Source organism: Leptopilina boulardi, unplaced genomic scaffold, assembly GCF_019393585.1.
Source record: "Leptopilina boulardi isolate dan_hultmark-lab unplaced genomic scaffold, ZJU_Lbou_2.1 LbouV2_122, whole genome shotgun sequence".
In the NCBI taxonomy this organism is placed as follows: Eukaryota; Metazoa; Arthropoda; class Insecta; order Hymenoptera; family Figitidae; genus Leptopilina; species Leptopilina boulardi.
This window is the reverse complement of record NW_026137666.1, coordinates 2,353,513-2,369,314: the sequence shown is the minus strand read 5'-3', so window position 1 is coordinate 2,369,314 and position 15,802 is coordinate 2,353,513. Positions and strand designations below refer to the sequence as shown.

At 28.2% G+C, this 15,802-nt stretch overlaps 1 protein-coding gene and 1 long non-coding RNA gene across 2 annotated transcripts; both read left to right on the top strand.

The window, feature by feature from the left end:
- Window positions 1-570: 570 nt before the first annotated feature.
- On the top strand, window positions 571-3,508 carry LOC127287352 (uncharacterized). Its single transcript, XM_051314225.1, has 3 exons — window positions 571-725; window positions 1,210-1,447; window positions 2,798-3,508. The coding sequence occupies exons 1-3, from the start codon at window positions 571-573 to the stop codon at window positions 3,506-3,508; spliced, it is 1,104 nt and encodes a 367-aa protein (XP_051170182.1).
- Window positions 3,509-6,693: 3,185 nt separating this feature from the next.
- LOC127286984 (uncharacterized) lies at window positions 6,694-11,139 on the top strand. Its single transcript, XR_007843823.1, has 3 exons — window positions 6,694-6,759; window positions 9,000-9,116; window positions 10,916-11,139. It is a non-coding gene; the product is annotated as an uncharacterized LOC127286984 (long non-coding RNA).
- The last annotated feature ends 4,663 nt before the right edge of the window (window positions 11,140-15,802 follow it).

Sequence of the window (15,802 nt, the reverse complement as noted above, 5' to 3'; positions counted from 1 at the left end):
TTAATTTTTTAAGGTTAAGTTGACAGTTATTTCACTTCAATTTAATCAAATTTATCATATCACATTGTGTAGTTTTGTCTTTTATGAAAGAGGAAAAATATGATGGTCAATTTAACCTTAATAAAAAATCAAGTTACAGTGCATAGTATCAAAAAAGATACAAATTTATTAAAATTCACACGTATAACAATATTTACATGTAAATTTTATTATACATTTTTATAACTACTTTAATTATTATTCTTGTAGAATTATTAACATATCAGTTTAAAATAATTTGTAAATTAAATTATTATGGGCTGAATTTAATAATAAAGTCAATAATATTTATTTACAGTCTGCTAAGAGAAAACTAGCTGTTTTATTACTGCAGAAAATAAGTATGTGTAGGAAAAGCAGCGAAAAAAAGAGGAAGTTCCGAGTCCACCCTCTTTGGCAGCAACGTTCGATACTCGGTATGTTATTAAAAAGAAAATACAATTTATTTTGTTTAATTCTATTCAATTTATCTCTTATAAACTTTGTAATTAACTCAACTATTTAGGTGCACACAACTCCTTAGCAAAGGAAATGGTCAAGTATGACCCAACAATGTTAACGAATTATATTCGAATGTCAGTGTCCACATATGAAAAATTACTACTGAAAGTTGGAAGTAAATTGGAAAGCTATCCTACCAGAAAGGATATAATTACTCCATCTGAAAAATTGATGGTAACTTTAAGGTAAAAATCAATTTTTATCTTTTGCAGGGATCATGGATCAAATCCACATATTAAAAATCATTAAATGTACACCACAAGCTTGAATTGTGCTATTGCTTGTATTTTGATCATTGCAAAAATTTGTTTATTTTTTAGAATAAATTGCATAAAATTTTTTCTCCCCGAAACTGAAACTGGCACCTAGTTTTCAGCAACAAGTTAATTTTTTAAAAATTATGTTAGCAATATCATTAAAAAAGTTAATATAAAATTAACTTTATTAATGAAGTAATAATATACCTAAGTAAAGTTACTAAAATTAATTTTATTAACTTTAACTTTCGTCTTCTACCTTAAATTTTGTACTTTTCTTTTTTTCTTACGTTACTATAAATAATTAAAATTTTAATAATAAGTTCACAACAACTCAGGTGAAAATATAATTGATTTTAAATATAATGGCTTTATGATGTTTAAAATGTCTATAGTTGTCATATTGTTTTAGGTATCTTACGACTGGAGAGTCATACACGTCCTTATCACGACAGTTTCGTATGGGGATAAAAACTATTCAAGTTTTTATTCCTCAGACTTTAGCAGCTATTTGGACAACATTGCAGCCAGAGGTGCTTCAATTTCCAAATTCGCCAGACTCTTGGAATGATTTAACAAATGGGTTCAAGGAAAAATGGCAATTTCCAAATTGTTACGGTGCTATCGATGGGAAGCACGTCCTAATGCAGGTTATTTGTAAAATGAGTTATCAGTAGAATAATTTGCTTCATTTTTTCATTATTTTTTTTTATTAAATCTTATAAGATCTACCGTTTTTTGTTCATGGAAGTATAATATGAGGCATTTTATGTGAAAACCGAAATTGATGTCACGGATTTTTTTGTCCTTTTGGTGATCAATAGTGTTCTGTTTGTTAAAAAAGTATACCAAATATTAATTTAGCTTTGCCACAGGTCAGGGAAATCAGAAAAATCATGAAAAGTGAGATTGGTCATAGAAATCAGAGAAAAGTCATGAAATTTAATGAAAAATATCAAATTTCATAAAAATACTACCAAAACTATTATTTTTAAAAATTTTCAATTCAAATTTTTACTTCTAAAAATTATTGTCTTACATTTTTTTTAAGTTTATTATTTTATAAATATTGAATTATTATTAAAAATTTGTTATTTAAAAAAAAATTAATTTCTTAACAAAAGAACGTTTCACATGAATATTTTCTGGAATATTTTTTAATCTTCTGCATTAAACTAAGTTTTCAATTTAGGTTAAATAAATGTTGAATAATATTTTATAAAAAAATTAATAAAAATTTTAAAAAATTGATTAAATGATCAGTTTTGCAAATTATTGAAAATCAGAATTTCGATAAATGTTTTTAAATAATTAAATTATTTTGAAGAATTTGATTAAAATATTATTAAAATAATTAATTTAACTAGGAATTTTAAACAAATGGATATCAATTTTAGATAAAATGGAACTTTTAGAAACTTTTAATTCTATTTTTTTAAAAGAAAATTTAAATTATAAAAGAGTTATAGTGAAGATTTTTGTAAATAATTGAACTTTAGAAGACTTTTTAAATAAAATTTTGAAAATAATTGAATTCTGAGAAAGTTGTAGTTAAGATTTTTAGAAATTATGGAATTTTTGGAAAATTATAATAGAAATTTTTAAAATATCTGAATTTTAGAGAATTTTAAATTTAAAAATATTGTAAATAATGGAATTTTTAAAAAGCTCGATAAAAATCATTAAAAATAATTAAATTTTAAAGAATTTTAAATTGAAAAATGTTTTAAATAATGGAATCTTTTAAGAACTTTTAATTAAAATTTAATTATTATTATATTAACTTTATTTTTTGTCTTTAAGCAATAAATTTAATTATTGGTACTCTTTTTGAAACACCAAAAACACTATTGATCACATATGATGGAAAAAAATTCCTGACATCAATTTGGGTTTTCATATGAAATACCTCATAATAAGGGTGATAATAAGTTCATTAGATAATATTAATTTTGAAATTATTTAAAAATAATTCTATAATTATTATCATACATTTTTAGGGACAACCTGATACTGGATCAGATTATTTTAATTATAAGGCATTCCACAGCATTGTTCTTCTTGCGATGGCAGATGCTAATTACAGGTTTTTAATGGTAGACGTCGGAGGAAAAGGGCGACAGAGTGATGGTGGCATATTAAAACAATGTCAATTTTTTAAAGCTGTTAAGGAAAACAATTTAAATCTACCCCCACCAAAGTCACTGTATGAAGGTGGTCCAAGAATCCCACATGTGGACATTGGTGATGCTGCTTTCGAAAATAGTTTACATTGCTTAACACCATATAAAGGAGCGAAAAGTGGCAATCTTTCTATAGATCAGAACGTGTACAATTACAGACTGAGCAGAGCACGACGTGTCATAGAAAATGCTTTTGTCATTTTAGTTGCCAAGTGGAGAATTTTTAGGACTCCCATTTTGATATATATAGAGGTAATAAAATTAATTGTCTTAGCGACAATTTGTCTACACAACTTTATTATCAGAGAAGAAAAAAAATTGCCAGAGAATTTGCAAAAATACTGTTCTGCAAACTCTGCAGGCCAACTTGGAAGTTTGGAAGACACTGCTTTGCAACCTTTGGTCATTCCTCAAACAAAAACTGACCAACAAAATCTTGCCAGAACGATTAAAAATCACTTTAAAGAATATTTTATAGGTCCAGGAAAAGTTCCGTGGCAAAATAGAGCCGTTTTTGAAGATGATTGAGAAATTATGTGTAAATTAAGCGATCCTTGAATTTATTCTTATATTAAAAATCTTGAATTCTTTTTAAACTCTACGAAAACCGGATTATTAAAATTTTCGAAACTATGTTTAATATAATTTCCCCTAAAATAATGTAAAACTAAATTATTTTATAAAAATATTGATTAAAACGATTTTCTGTGATTTAGATAGTATGTATAATTTGTATGTCTTCAGCAAGATTCTTAGAGTTACTCAAATTATTTAAATAAATCATTTATTTATACTATTATACATGGAGGAACAATTTTTTAGTACAATTTTAGAAAATTGTTCCTCTGAGTATAATAGTATATACTATTTAACATAAAATTTGTATATTTTTTAGTACATATGTGTTTTCGCAATAAGTTTGTTTTATGTACGGAACCCTCGGTTTCAGAGCGAACTGCACTCGAACTTGTCCGATTTTATTTTTTCTATTTATTTAATTTTTAATTTAATTTAGATGCAAAAACAATGTTTTAAAAATATTTCAACTATGGAGTATTAATATTTAATTAGGACATCAACAATAAATATATAACAATGGATACAACTATAACTGTGAGAGGAATGTTTATCAAGAAACTAAGTCATTAACACAGTTTTTAAGTAGTAAATTTTTATTTGGGCTTACCTAAACACAGGCAGTTTCTTTGCTTCTTTTAGTAGTTAACTAGTATTGTTATTATTAATACTTACAACGAATCAGTCATTCTTTAATCACAATAGTATCAATCACATAGGTGATAAATAAACATAAATATTTGAAACATAATTTAAACCACTTTATGAATGACTAATTACAGTAAAACGCTAGTTATCCGATCTAATGTGGACAGTACGTCCCTCGGTTTAGGCGAAAACTCAAAAAATACGGATTGTTATTAATATAATACAATTTAAAATTTGTATTTAAAAAAAGCAACTCGGATGACGCGGACTAGACGCTCTACTGTAAATAGTTCTTAATAAATGAAATTATCGGCATATAGAATCTTGTAAATTTTTCATTATTTTTATCTGAACGTCTATTCTCTCATAATCGTTGTCCAGTTTCTCCAATTCTTTGTCAATAAACATTCCAAATTGTTCACAACTGCTGTATTGTTGTTGCTTTGGTCAAGTTATGGTTTCTACACATTTGAGAATTTCTGCATCGAGTTGCGTGCAGTTCATCTTTTTTGTACCTTCATTAATATAGTTGTAACTCATGAATCTCTATTGATATATTTAAAACCAAAGACAATTAATTAATTTAACTTGTAATGTATGTTGATGCGAATTTCTATATGTATTTATTCACTTTAAACATAATTAAAAATTATCTATCGCGGAAAGAAGATCTTATTCTTATCAACTGTTATATTTAATTTAATTTAAATATTGAATAGGTTATAATAAATCGGTGTAGTGAAATAACCAAATTATCTGGAGCCACCCTGCACTGTAAGAAACATTTTTGCAATTTTTGTTGATAAAATGAAGAAAACATCAACGAAAAAAAATATAATAAAATTTTAGACTTATTATCAAACCCCTTGAAGCATTCTTCTAAAAATGAAGCATAATGTAAAAGTAGACAATTCTACTCATACCTTATTCTATTTTTTTAAATAATTATTTATTATTACTTTTAATTACTTTGAGAAATAGAAAAAATATGTATAAGTAGAGTTTTGTAGTTTTAACTGGTGTTCTTCCTTTGACGTCGAATCCCAGGTCCTTCAGAACATTATTATTATTTTCATTCGCCGTATTGGATGCTGGGACATTGCTAATTCTCCTAAGATTAATAAAATGTAAACTGAAAGCTTAAAATGTAATTCCTTTCAGAATTTAATTCTTTCCCTGCTAAAAATAAAATCACAGATCGTCAAAAAATTAGTCAGGATTTCTGACGTTTTGAGACTGATTTCTGATTTTATTTTTAGCAGGGTTTTGAAAAAATAAAATAAATAAAAAAAATAATAAATTAACAAATTTAAAATAACATAACCAGCTAGCAAATTAAATAATAATTTTTGATTAATTCTCCCACTTTCGAGGTGAATAAGAAATTTAAGCTAATTTGCCCGCTATAGTATTAAATTTTTTACGATTTCAATCATTATATTTTTGTAAAAGGCAAAATATGATTGTCAACTTAACCTTAAAAAATTAAGTTTCAAACTTTCACTATTGCGAGAATTTAAAAAAATGATTGTTTTTCAAAATAGCGTTATTTAATTTAATAAAAAATTTATATTACTTACATGTGTCTCTAAGTTGTTCATTTTTTTAAAAACAATTTTAAAAACAATGAAAACGTTGAAGTAACAAATAGGGTGACTGCCGGTTCATCACGCATGTGCTGCATCACCATTTCGAAAAACATCACCTCAATTACAATGTCAACAGTTTTAACACATTTCTTGTAATATTTTCACCTTTTAGTAAAATAAATTTAGCACAAACGTGTTTTCTCACATTTTATTCAATACTTTATACATATTTATATCCTAAAACTTCATAACTTTCATTAATTACGATTATAATAATCATATATTCAAATCATCCCGCCCTAGAAAACAATTTTCTAAGTTGGTTTCCGCCTTAGAAAACTCATTTCTTACTTAGTTAACTGTTGCAAATCCTGAATACAGTCAGAATTTGTGAGGTGTACAAGCGCCTTAAAGTATAAATTAGCAGTACATTTACACGAATATAGAGATATTGACCAAAGATTTTCACTTTGGCCAAAACAGCGGTAATGCTAGTATCGCTCGTTAATTTTTGACGAAATATTTAGCTACACGGAAAAAACAAACTAACTATTTTAGCACCAAACTGCTCTATCATTTAATAGTATATAATTTGGTTTACCTATTAAAGTATGAAATAATGCTTTTTTGGTTTAAAGTAAGTCCATACTAAATAAGTATAATGGTTATACTCTTATAGTAATAGTGACGTACGCTCGTGCTCAACGATGCCTTCTCTCAGGGAAGGCACTAATTTCATGTAGTTTGCTTCCGCTCTGTGTTGTTTCTATGGAGTAGCGGTTAATTTAGCGGAATGTGAAATGGGAATCTGTCATTTCGAGAGAGGGGTTATATTATTGTTTTGATTTTTCAATAATTTTGAAATTTTAATTTAGTTGTGCATTGGAAAGAAATTTATAATAAAAATTAAAAAGTTCAAAGTGGAGGAGAAACGAGAAAATTATAAAATGTTCGCTTGATTAATAGGTAAGTTGATTAATATATATTAAAAGAAGAATAATATTTATTAACAAGAAATTGTAATTTTTAGGTTATGTGTCTTAGTCAAATTTCAAGCTTTAATTAATTTGATTTCTCAAACAAAAGTTCAAGTTTTTTCAAACAATAAAATGAAAACATGTTGAATATAGATTTGTCAATTACAATGTTTGTTACAAAATTCTAATATGTTTAAAAGATAAGCAAAACAATTTGCCTATTTCGTCTTTCTTGGCGACAATTATTTTAGCATTATTTCTATTTATTCATTTCTTAAATTCTATTAATTGTGTTATTAACTATCTTTGCATTAATTACATGAAAATTGATAATGAATGATTAAATTTATTAATCAAATTTTTGTTAATTAAATCAATTTTTGGGAAAACAAAATTTTTATTTTCAATCCTTTTCGTTATTTATTAATCATATTATTCTTTTGATCTTTACAATAAATATAAGTATAGTGATACGAAAGTACCGTTCAGTAAAATTCAAAAAATTTAATTTTCAGGTGAATGCGATGGATGCTGTAATAAAAATTAAAATGTGATATTAAAAGTAAATTTTCCTGGGAAATTATTGGAAATGGAATTAATTGAAAAAAATGGATTTAATTAAATTAATGGAAATTGCTGGAAAGTTACTTTCGTATAACTATTTATATATATTTTAAAGATAGAAAAAGTGAAATAACGAGAAGTATTCAAAATAAAAATTTTATTATCCAAAACATTGATCATTTCAATCTTTTTTGGTGAAACATTCAAATAATTTATAATAACAGTGGTAGAGAATTAAGAAATAATAATTATTATTATATTTATTATCATTATAAATATTTTCATTATTATATGATAATTTTCTTTTTATTAAAAACAACAACCTTACCACGTTTACAGGTTAGGTTTATTCTTATAAATGTGAATCACAGCTTCATTTTGATATTACGATATCATATAATATCATATTCATAATATTCATTAGATTGTAAAACATTTTTATGAAATTTGTAAAGAATCAATTGCTTTCACTCCAATTTTCACAAAATTTCAATTACAGTAGAACCCTGATTATCCCAGCTTGCTTTATCCGAGATCTCGATTATTCGAGGTGGCGTCAGAAAAAAATTTTTGATAAATATTGCATATATTCTTTTTCTATTGATTGTTTACAAACGATCTAAATATTATTTTTATCATTGTAAAGAAAGTTTGTTTTTAAAAAATAATATTTTAGAATTACCAAAGAATATTTAAAAAGAATTACACATAAATATGTAATTGTTCGAATAATTATAGTTAATAAATATTTAATAGTTTTTGAAAAATTATTATTATTTTAGTAAATTGTTTAAGAAATTATCGAATATGAATATAAAAAATACCTTTCTTGTTTGTAGTAAAGACATTTTTAAGAATAAAATGTTAAATTACATATATTAGAATAAAAGTCCGTGTTATCCGAGTTTTCGCTTTATCCGAGGTGGGTCCAGTCCACATTATCTCGGATAACCGAGGTTCTACTGTATATATTTTGAACATTTAGTTATTTTAAAGATTTGACTGCAGCTATTTTTCACAATAATGGAATTCAAAATAAGTTACATTTTTATACCAAAATAGTCGCGTGTCGTTTGAAATATTTGGGATAAAACTTGAGAAAATCGAATTTTTTGAAAACAAATTTTAAAAAGTGGTCTTTTTCTTTCAAATAGTCTGAAAAAGTCTAAAAGGTATGCTATCCAAGGTCTGAAAAGAAAATGAAAATTATTCAGAAACTTGATTTTTTAAAAATATTTTCTAAAAATTATATCAAGTAATCTAATTATTGTCAAAAGATTTTATTAAATTTTATCTTATATTATTATAAAATCTAATATTATTCAAAAATGCGTTTGGTCTAAGGTATTAGTGACTACAGTCTCATTTTTTATTTAATAAGTCAATATGACCTTAGACCAAATGAATTACCAATATAAGTCGAAACGAAAAACCAGATCTATTCGTTAAAGAAATCATTTAAAAATTGTTTGAAATATTTAAAAAAAGATAATTTAAACATATTTTTTGTTAATTTAATTATTTTTACTACTTTTGTTTATATATTTTTTAAATTCCTGTGGAAAAATAAATGACAAGTATTTAAATTTTCGTATTAAACAAAATTATTGATTTTTATTCGCCTTTTCTATAATCTTCAATTGACTAAAGTGCCTTTTTTTACAGACTTGTGCAAATGTTTCATATCTTGATCACAATGTATCATGTGTGAAAGGAGGCGAAGCTTTGGGAATCACAAATGGATTTCGAGGATGCGCTATTTGGCTGGCAGGATTATCTGGAGTAGGTAAAAATTGTGACGTTGTAAAATTTACAATTTTACAAATCACAAAGGTTTATTTATTTTTCAATATATTAAATAACTTTGTTTATTATTTGTTGGAATGGTAGTAATAAAAAGAACACACGAATTTAAATAACGAAAGTATCTTTTATTCACTCTTGTCGAGACACAGCGTAGTAGGCGGACGCAAGCGAAGTGAGCCGCACTCTGCTACACGTCAGTGCTGTAGTAATAAAGGGGCGATTGGGGAGTACGTTAATTCCGACACTCCCTCCCGTACAACACAATCAACCTTTTTAATATTTTGAAAATAAACATATTTAAACTTATATTTTTTTTAAGAACGTAACTATTATAAAAATAGAACTCTTTGAACTTTGGAACAATCTCGTCGTTAATCAGTCTCTCATCTTCATTAATCCCTCGTCTCTCAATCTAATATCCTTATTTGGAAATCTAGCCTGTGAACAGATAAAATTTATTAGTTAAGTACTCATTAACTTATTAACTAGGTGATTATGCAATTCAAATGATAGGGGTTTCGTGAATATATCAGCTATCTGATCTTTTGATCGAATCCACTTTACAGTTATTAATCCATTTTTCACACATTCTTTAATGTGATGAGCTTTAATTTCAACAATGTGTCTCAGTTTATTCCCGCCATTTGTTTCTGCTCCCACACCTGCAGCTTTGTTATCGCACCATAATATCATTGGAATAAGGGGCTCTTTCAAGATTAATTTCAAGGAATTGTACATGGACAACATCTCTTGACTCGCCTCACTCATCGCAACATACTCAGCGTGACACGTCGAAAGAGCAACATAGGCCATACTTAAAGCTACTTTAGTAAATTTATCATTCCATCTCTTCGGACTTATTCGCAGACCATAAAGAGCTCGTCTTAATTTACACACTTTTTCTCTTCTATCTCGATCAGAATGTAGAGTTCCTTCAGGAATTTCCATCAAAATTTCTTCATCAATCACACCATTCAAGAAAGCAGTTTTCACGTCTAGTTAATAAACTTTCAAATTGTATTTGTTTACAATCGCAATCACAGCTCTCACCAAAGGAAGTCTTGAAACAGGAGCATAAGTTTCTTTTAATTCGTATACGTTCTTATCTTTAAAGCCTCTAATAACAAGCCTAGCTTTGAATATAATATTACCATCCGGTTCGATTTTCCGCTTAAAAACCCATCGCGAATCAATAATATTAGCTTTTTGTCCATTTCTCATCTTTGTTGGACGATTCACAATTTCCCAAACATCATTTTTATTCAAGGACTTTAACTCATCTTCAATAGCTAATTGCCACAAATTGTTATTAGTTGACATCGCTTCTTTGTAATTAACTGGATCTAAATTAATTTTAGCCAAAAGCGCATGATAAATGTCGTCATTTATGTCATTAGTTACATTCTCAACTTTGTCATCGCATACATTTGTTGACAAAACATTCGCCTTTTGTGACTCATTAAATTCTAAATCAGAAAAACTCACATCTTCGACAGTTTTCGTTTCAACTTTTCTTTCAACCAAAATTTCACTCTCATTAATTTCCGTCACATCTTTTCTTGGTCTTCCCCTCTTTCTTTTGATCTCTCCCTCCGGTTTCAATGAATCATACGAATTTTCCTCATCTTTATCGAAGTCAATGAACCATTTTTCTTTATCGATTTCATTATCAAGTGAAGAAAAATCTTTGATCGCATTTTTTAAAAATCTATCTCCATAAACAATTTTCTCATTGAATCGCAGCTCCCTGCTTTCATAGAATTTTCCTTCCTCAGGTCTCAAGAACTGATAACCAGTTGGAGTATAACCTACCATAACAACACGTCTTCCTTCAGCTCTGAATTTAGGACCAACTTTTCGATGTACCTTGATATAGGCTATGCAGCCAAATCTTTTCAACTGATTGATATCAAAGTGATGATCAGGAGCGAATCTTTCCAATGGAGTTATCATATCATTTGCTTTATGTGGCGTTCTATTATATGCATATACAGCAGCGGTCACAGCCAGATCCCAGAGATTTTCAGGTAATTTCGCGTCGTACATATAACTTCGAATTTTCTTTTGAATTGTCTGATTGAAACATTCTGATGTTCCGTTGTGTTCAGGAGTATCCGGACAAGATAATTGCAATTCCGCGCCTAATTTTTGCAATACTTCAATTGTAAACCCACCTGTATATTTAGTACCATGATCTGTTCTTAAATAACACACCTTCGCGTCATAACCTAACAAATTTCGCGCACTTCTAACAAACATTTGCAAACAATAGCCTGTTTCACTTTTTGCTTTCATTGGATAGGCCATAGCTAACCGAGAATAGTCATCAATGAAAACCGAAATGAATCTATAATTTCGAGGATACGAAGTTGGTGAAATAGGACCCATCAAGTCTGAATGTATAATTTGCAAAACGGCACTTGCTCGTCTTCGAGTATTTGAAAATGGCAATTTATTGAATTTTGATATTTGACATACTTCGCAATCTCGAATTTTCTCATCAAATTTAGCTGAAATTAAATCTTTATTGTCTGGAAACTTTCTTTGGAAAGCTTTCAAATACTCAAGAGAAGCATGGCCGAATCTAACATGCCACAATAACGCTTTATTGTCCCTAGTAAATTTTTTATCGTTGATCAAAATTGAGGTTTTTTCTTCATTTAATTCCACAATTGGTAACTCATCGACATTGTGAAATTTCCTATCCCAAATTGTTACGTCAAAATTTGATTGCTCATAAAGAGTTTTTCTTTCTTTTAATTTCTCATCTGATATAATTGTGATTTCTACATTCTCATCTTTTTGTTTTTCGTCTATCGAATTTTCTTTAATTACCTCATCTATTATCATTTTTTCGAAATCAACAATTCCAAATTCTGAGTTATTTTCTACATTTTCTTTAATTAATTTTTCTTTCGCAGTGACACTTCTTGTATTATACTTTTTGGTTTCTAATTTGTTTTGAACTAAATTTGCAAAATACCTTTTATTAAAACCTTTAACTTGATAATCATTTTTAAATTCGCTCTTATTCACTTCTAGTTCAATTATCCAATATGGTTTCTTATACACACCGCATAAATATGTTTCGTTCGAAGTAGGATCGAAAATATCGATTTTCTCATCATCTAGATACACACCAAGACCCGATTCGACAAATTTTCGCAAGGACAATAGGTTTTCTTTCAAGGCTTCCGCAAAGATTACTTTGTCAAATTCTAAAATTCTCCCATCTTTTAATTTTACTTCAACATTACCTACTCCCTCCGTTTTCAAATTAGCTGAACTGTTTTTATTAGCACATTTAATTATTCCTAAATCGGATTCGTCAAACTTTTTAAAAATTATTTTCGAATTTGTCAAATGTTCAGTCGTACCTGAATCAGTCAAAAACTCTACCATAATTTTATTATCATTTGAATCACATTCATTTTTATTATTTACATTTGTAAAATAGGAATTACAATCAACATCCATTTCACACACATCATTATTATGTAAAACAAATTCTGAAGTCTCACCTTTATTATTTTTCTTTTCCGTTGATTTATCTTCATTGTTTCGATTTGATGATTTGTTGGGATTTTTATTATCAGGAGTTTTGTTTCTATTATTTACTCGCTGATAATTACCCCTTGATCTACCTCTACCACTAAAACTACCTCGTCCTCTTTTGGGGTAATTATTAAACTCGATATTCCCTTTTCTTTTTATACCTCGCCTCTTATTATTTGAATAATTGGAGTTAAATTGATCATTCGACTTACCGAATTTAGAATGACCTCGGCCAAAACTTCTCTCCCTCGAATAACCACTAGAAGTTGATGGTTGATTTGGGCAATCAGCCGCGATGTGATACCCAAAAGTATTACAACTGTAACAGAGGTAACCTTTTCCCTTGTTGGGACAGTTCGCGGCAAGGGGTGTTTTCGGCATTCACTCAGAGTTAACTCTAGAGTTAACAGTGGTGCTCAATGATATTATCTTTGAAAATTTATTTACCCAAATAAAATAATTGATTTTCTATTTTCATCACCCTGAGTTTGAAGATAGTTGTCCTTGTTTGCTTACTTTTTTTTAATTTATACGTATTTTTTGTTTTTCATTTAAAAATGGAACATATTTTTGCTACCCATAAACGTGTTATTTTTTTAAAGTTTATAATTTTCAAATTTTTCATTATTTCCCTAACTTTAATTAATCTGAATTGTTTAAGAAACTAGATTATTTATTTTAATTAAAGTTGCTTTTTATAAATAAAAAGTTAAAATAATTTTTAATAAAAATAAATTATTATGTTTCAATTTACACTTTTCAAACAAACAATCCGTTCACAAATTTTGTCGGCCATTAAAGGTTAGGACTGACCCTTTTTATTTACTCTCGCAAGAAAACAGAGTTAACTCTGGGTCATCTAGTAATAAATTTTTGGGGACTTTTATGAAATCTAGAAACAAAAAATTTTATTTTAACATTACATTACTAGAATAAAAGGCCCGTTTCACATATTGTTACAATTGCAAACCCTGCGCCAATCAAAATGAATCGTCTATGCCAAATTGCCAATCAACAACGTTCACAACCAACAGACGAACTGAAAATCAAAATTTACATTTGAGCACCACTGCTAACTCTAGAGTTAACTCTGAGTGAATGCCGAAAACACCCAAGATGTCCCGATGCTTGACATTTATAGCATCTGTCTCTGTCTTTGTCTCTGTTTACAGAGAAGGCCGCTCTCGTCTCTCTTAATCCATTATTTGATTGCCGTCTATTTGCCTCTTCCTGTAATACCAATAATTTTAACTCTTCGTATTTTACACTCTTACCCTTTGTATTTTTCGATACGAACTCGACTGTTTGAATAGATGGTACAGAGACCATGACAGCATTGTAAAACGCATCTCTTTTCTCATTTTCAGACAATGAGGTCGCACCAGGAGAATTCTCATAATTTCTAATCGTTTCTTCGAATTTTTCGCAAAATTCTGCAGCGGTGGTTTTGCCAATGATGTATTGCATGCTATAGATTTGTTTTCTCACGGTATGAGAATTGACATTTGTTTCACATCTTTTTATGTCTTTTAATTTATTCAAGATCTCGATTGGATTTTTAAAATGCATTACTTTTGCATGATAATTTTGATCAATATGATTGATCAAAACATCGCGAACTTTGAAGTTTTGTTCCAATAAAACTTTCTCGTCAGTAATATTGTTTTCGATTTCCGAATCCACAACATGCAATAGATCACAGGCCCTTAGTTCCGATGAGAAATAATCATAGAAATGTTCAAATTTCATATTATTTGTCAGTTTATAGTCTCTTTTTAAACCCATCCCTTTATTAACGATTTCTAATTTTACAGTTTCTTTCGCGTTAAAAAGTTTACCCTGTGTTTGAACGTTATTGCTTGAACCATTTTTATTTATTTTGTCAAATTGTTCTTTGAAAATATTAATCACTTCATTTTAAAATTCTGAGCTTTTCCCCTGTGTATCGATTTTATCATTATTTTGATCAGAAATTTTTACCTCTATACCAACAGCATTGTTTTCCTCATCTCGCTCGTTTCGCCTGTTCCTTTGTTGCAAGGATGTTTTGATTTCTGCCAAGGAATTGACAGACTCTTGAATCTTAATGACTTGATCGGCATAATTATTTCTAATCACATCGATCAACAATTGCAAATTTCCCTGATCTATCCTGAATTGTCTGAACTCGTCTACTTCTGTTTTTATATTTCCCATCACCTGCGCAATGCCGTTGATAGCATTGCCAGTTGACTCGCAGAAGTTTTTGAAGGACGAAATAACTTCGCCCCATTTGTTTTCTTGTAATTCCAGGCGCTTTACAACTGAAATTAAATTCTGACCATTAGGATTACTAGTTTTTATATTATTAGTCAAATTAGGATTTAACATTTGTTTTATTAATTGAGGATTGTAATTGACTTGTATGTTGTCAGTCAATTTTGGTTTACCTTCATTCAATTTGTCATCTATATTTTTCAGAATCTCCTTTTTCATCTCTTCTCTCGTCTTTTGCTCACTGCTCTCCTTGGTCTCACCAACCTCTCGGTATTTAATAAATATTTTTAATAATATGCAATATTAAAATTTAACATAAGTAAATATTATTTATTTAATTAAATACAAATTTTATTAATCACATCTGCTTACCGGTTTTGTATTCGTTACCCTGTTCCATTTGAAGGGTCAAAGAATCTCCTTCAAGTTTTAGTATAATTAACTCATCTGGATGAATTTCATTTAACATGAAGGTACTATTTAAATTACACCAAAAATTTGTCAACTCGTTCTCTTCTCAAAATATGTTTAAATTATATTTTATTTCTTAATTTTGTAATTAAATTGATCAATCCAATAAAAGTTTAATTTAAACAAACTCGTCTCAAAATATAAATTTGGATATTTAAATTTTCGCGCGTTTTATCATGTGAGGATAAAGTAGGTTTCTATTTATCCCCTCATTTTCTCCTCTTTGCGATTCGGACCCTGGCGGATTCGATTTGCGTAATGTCTACTTAACTAAGCGGACTTTAGGTAGACATTAGGTAGACATGTAAAAAAACGTATAAAAAAGCTATTAATCGACTTATTATGATAAAAAAAAGTTGATAAAAGGGTAAATGAATGTT

Excerpts from the sequence above, each read along its gene's own strand:
- LOC127287352 (XM_051314225.1), top strand. The coding sequence starts at position 571 with ATGGTCAAGTATGACCCAACAATGTTAACGAATTATATTCGAATGTCA. Across the intron at positions 726-1,209 it reads AAATTGATGGTAACTTTAAG|GTATCTTACGACTGGAGAGT; the intron begins GTAAAAATCAAT and ends ATATTGTTTTAG. Across the intron at positions 1,448-2,797 it reads GGAAGCACGTCCTAATGCAG|GGACAACCTGATACTGGATC; the intron begins GTTATTTGTAAA and ends ATACATTTTTAG.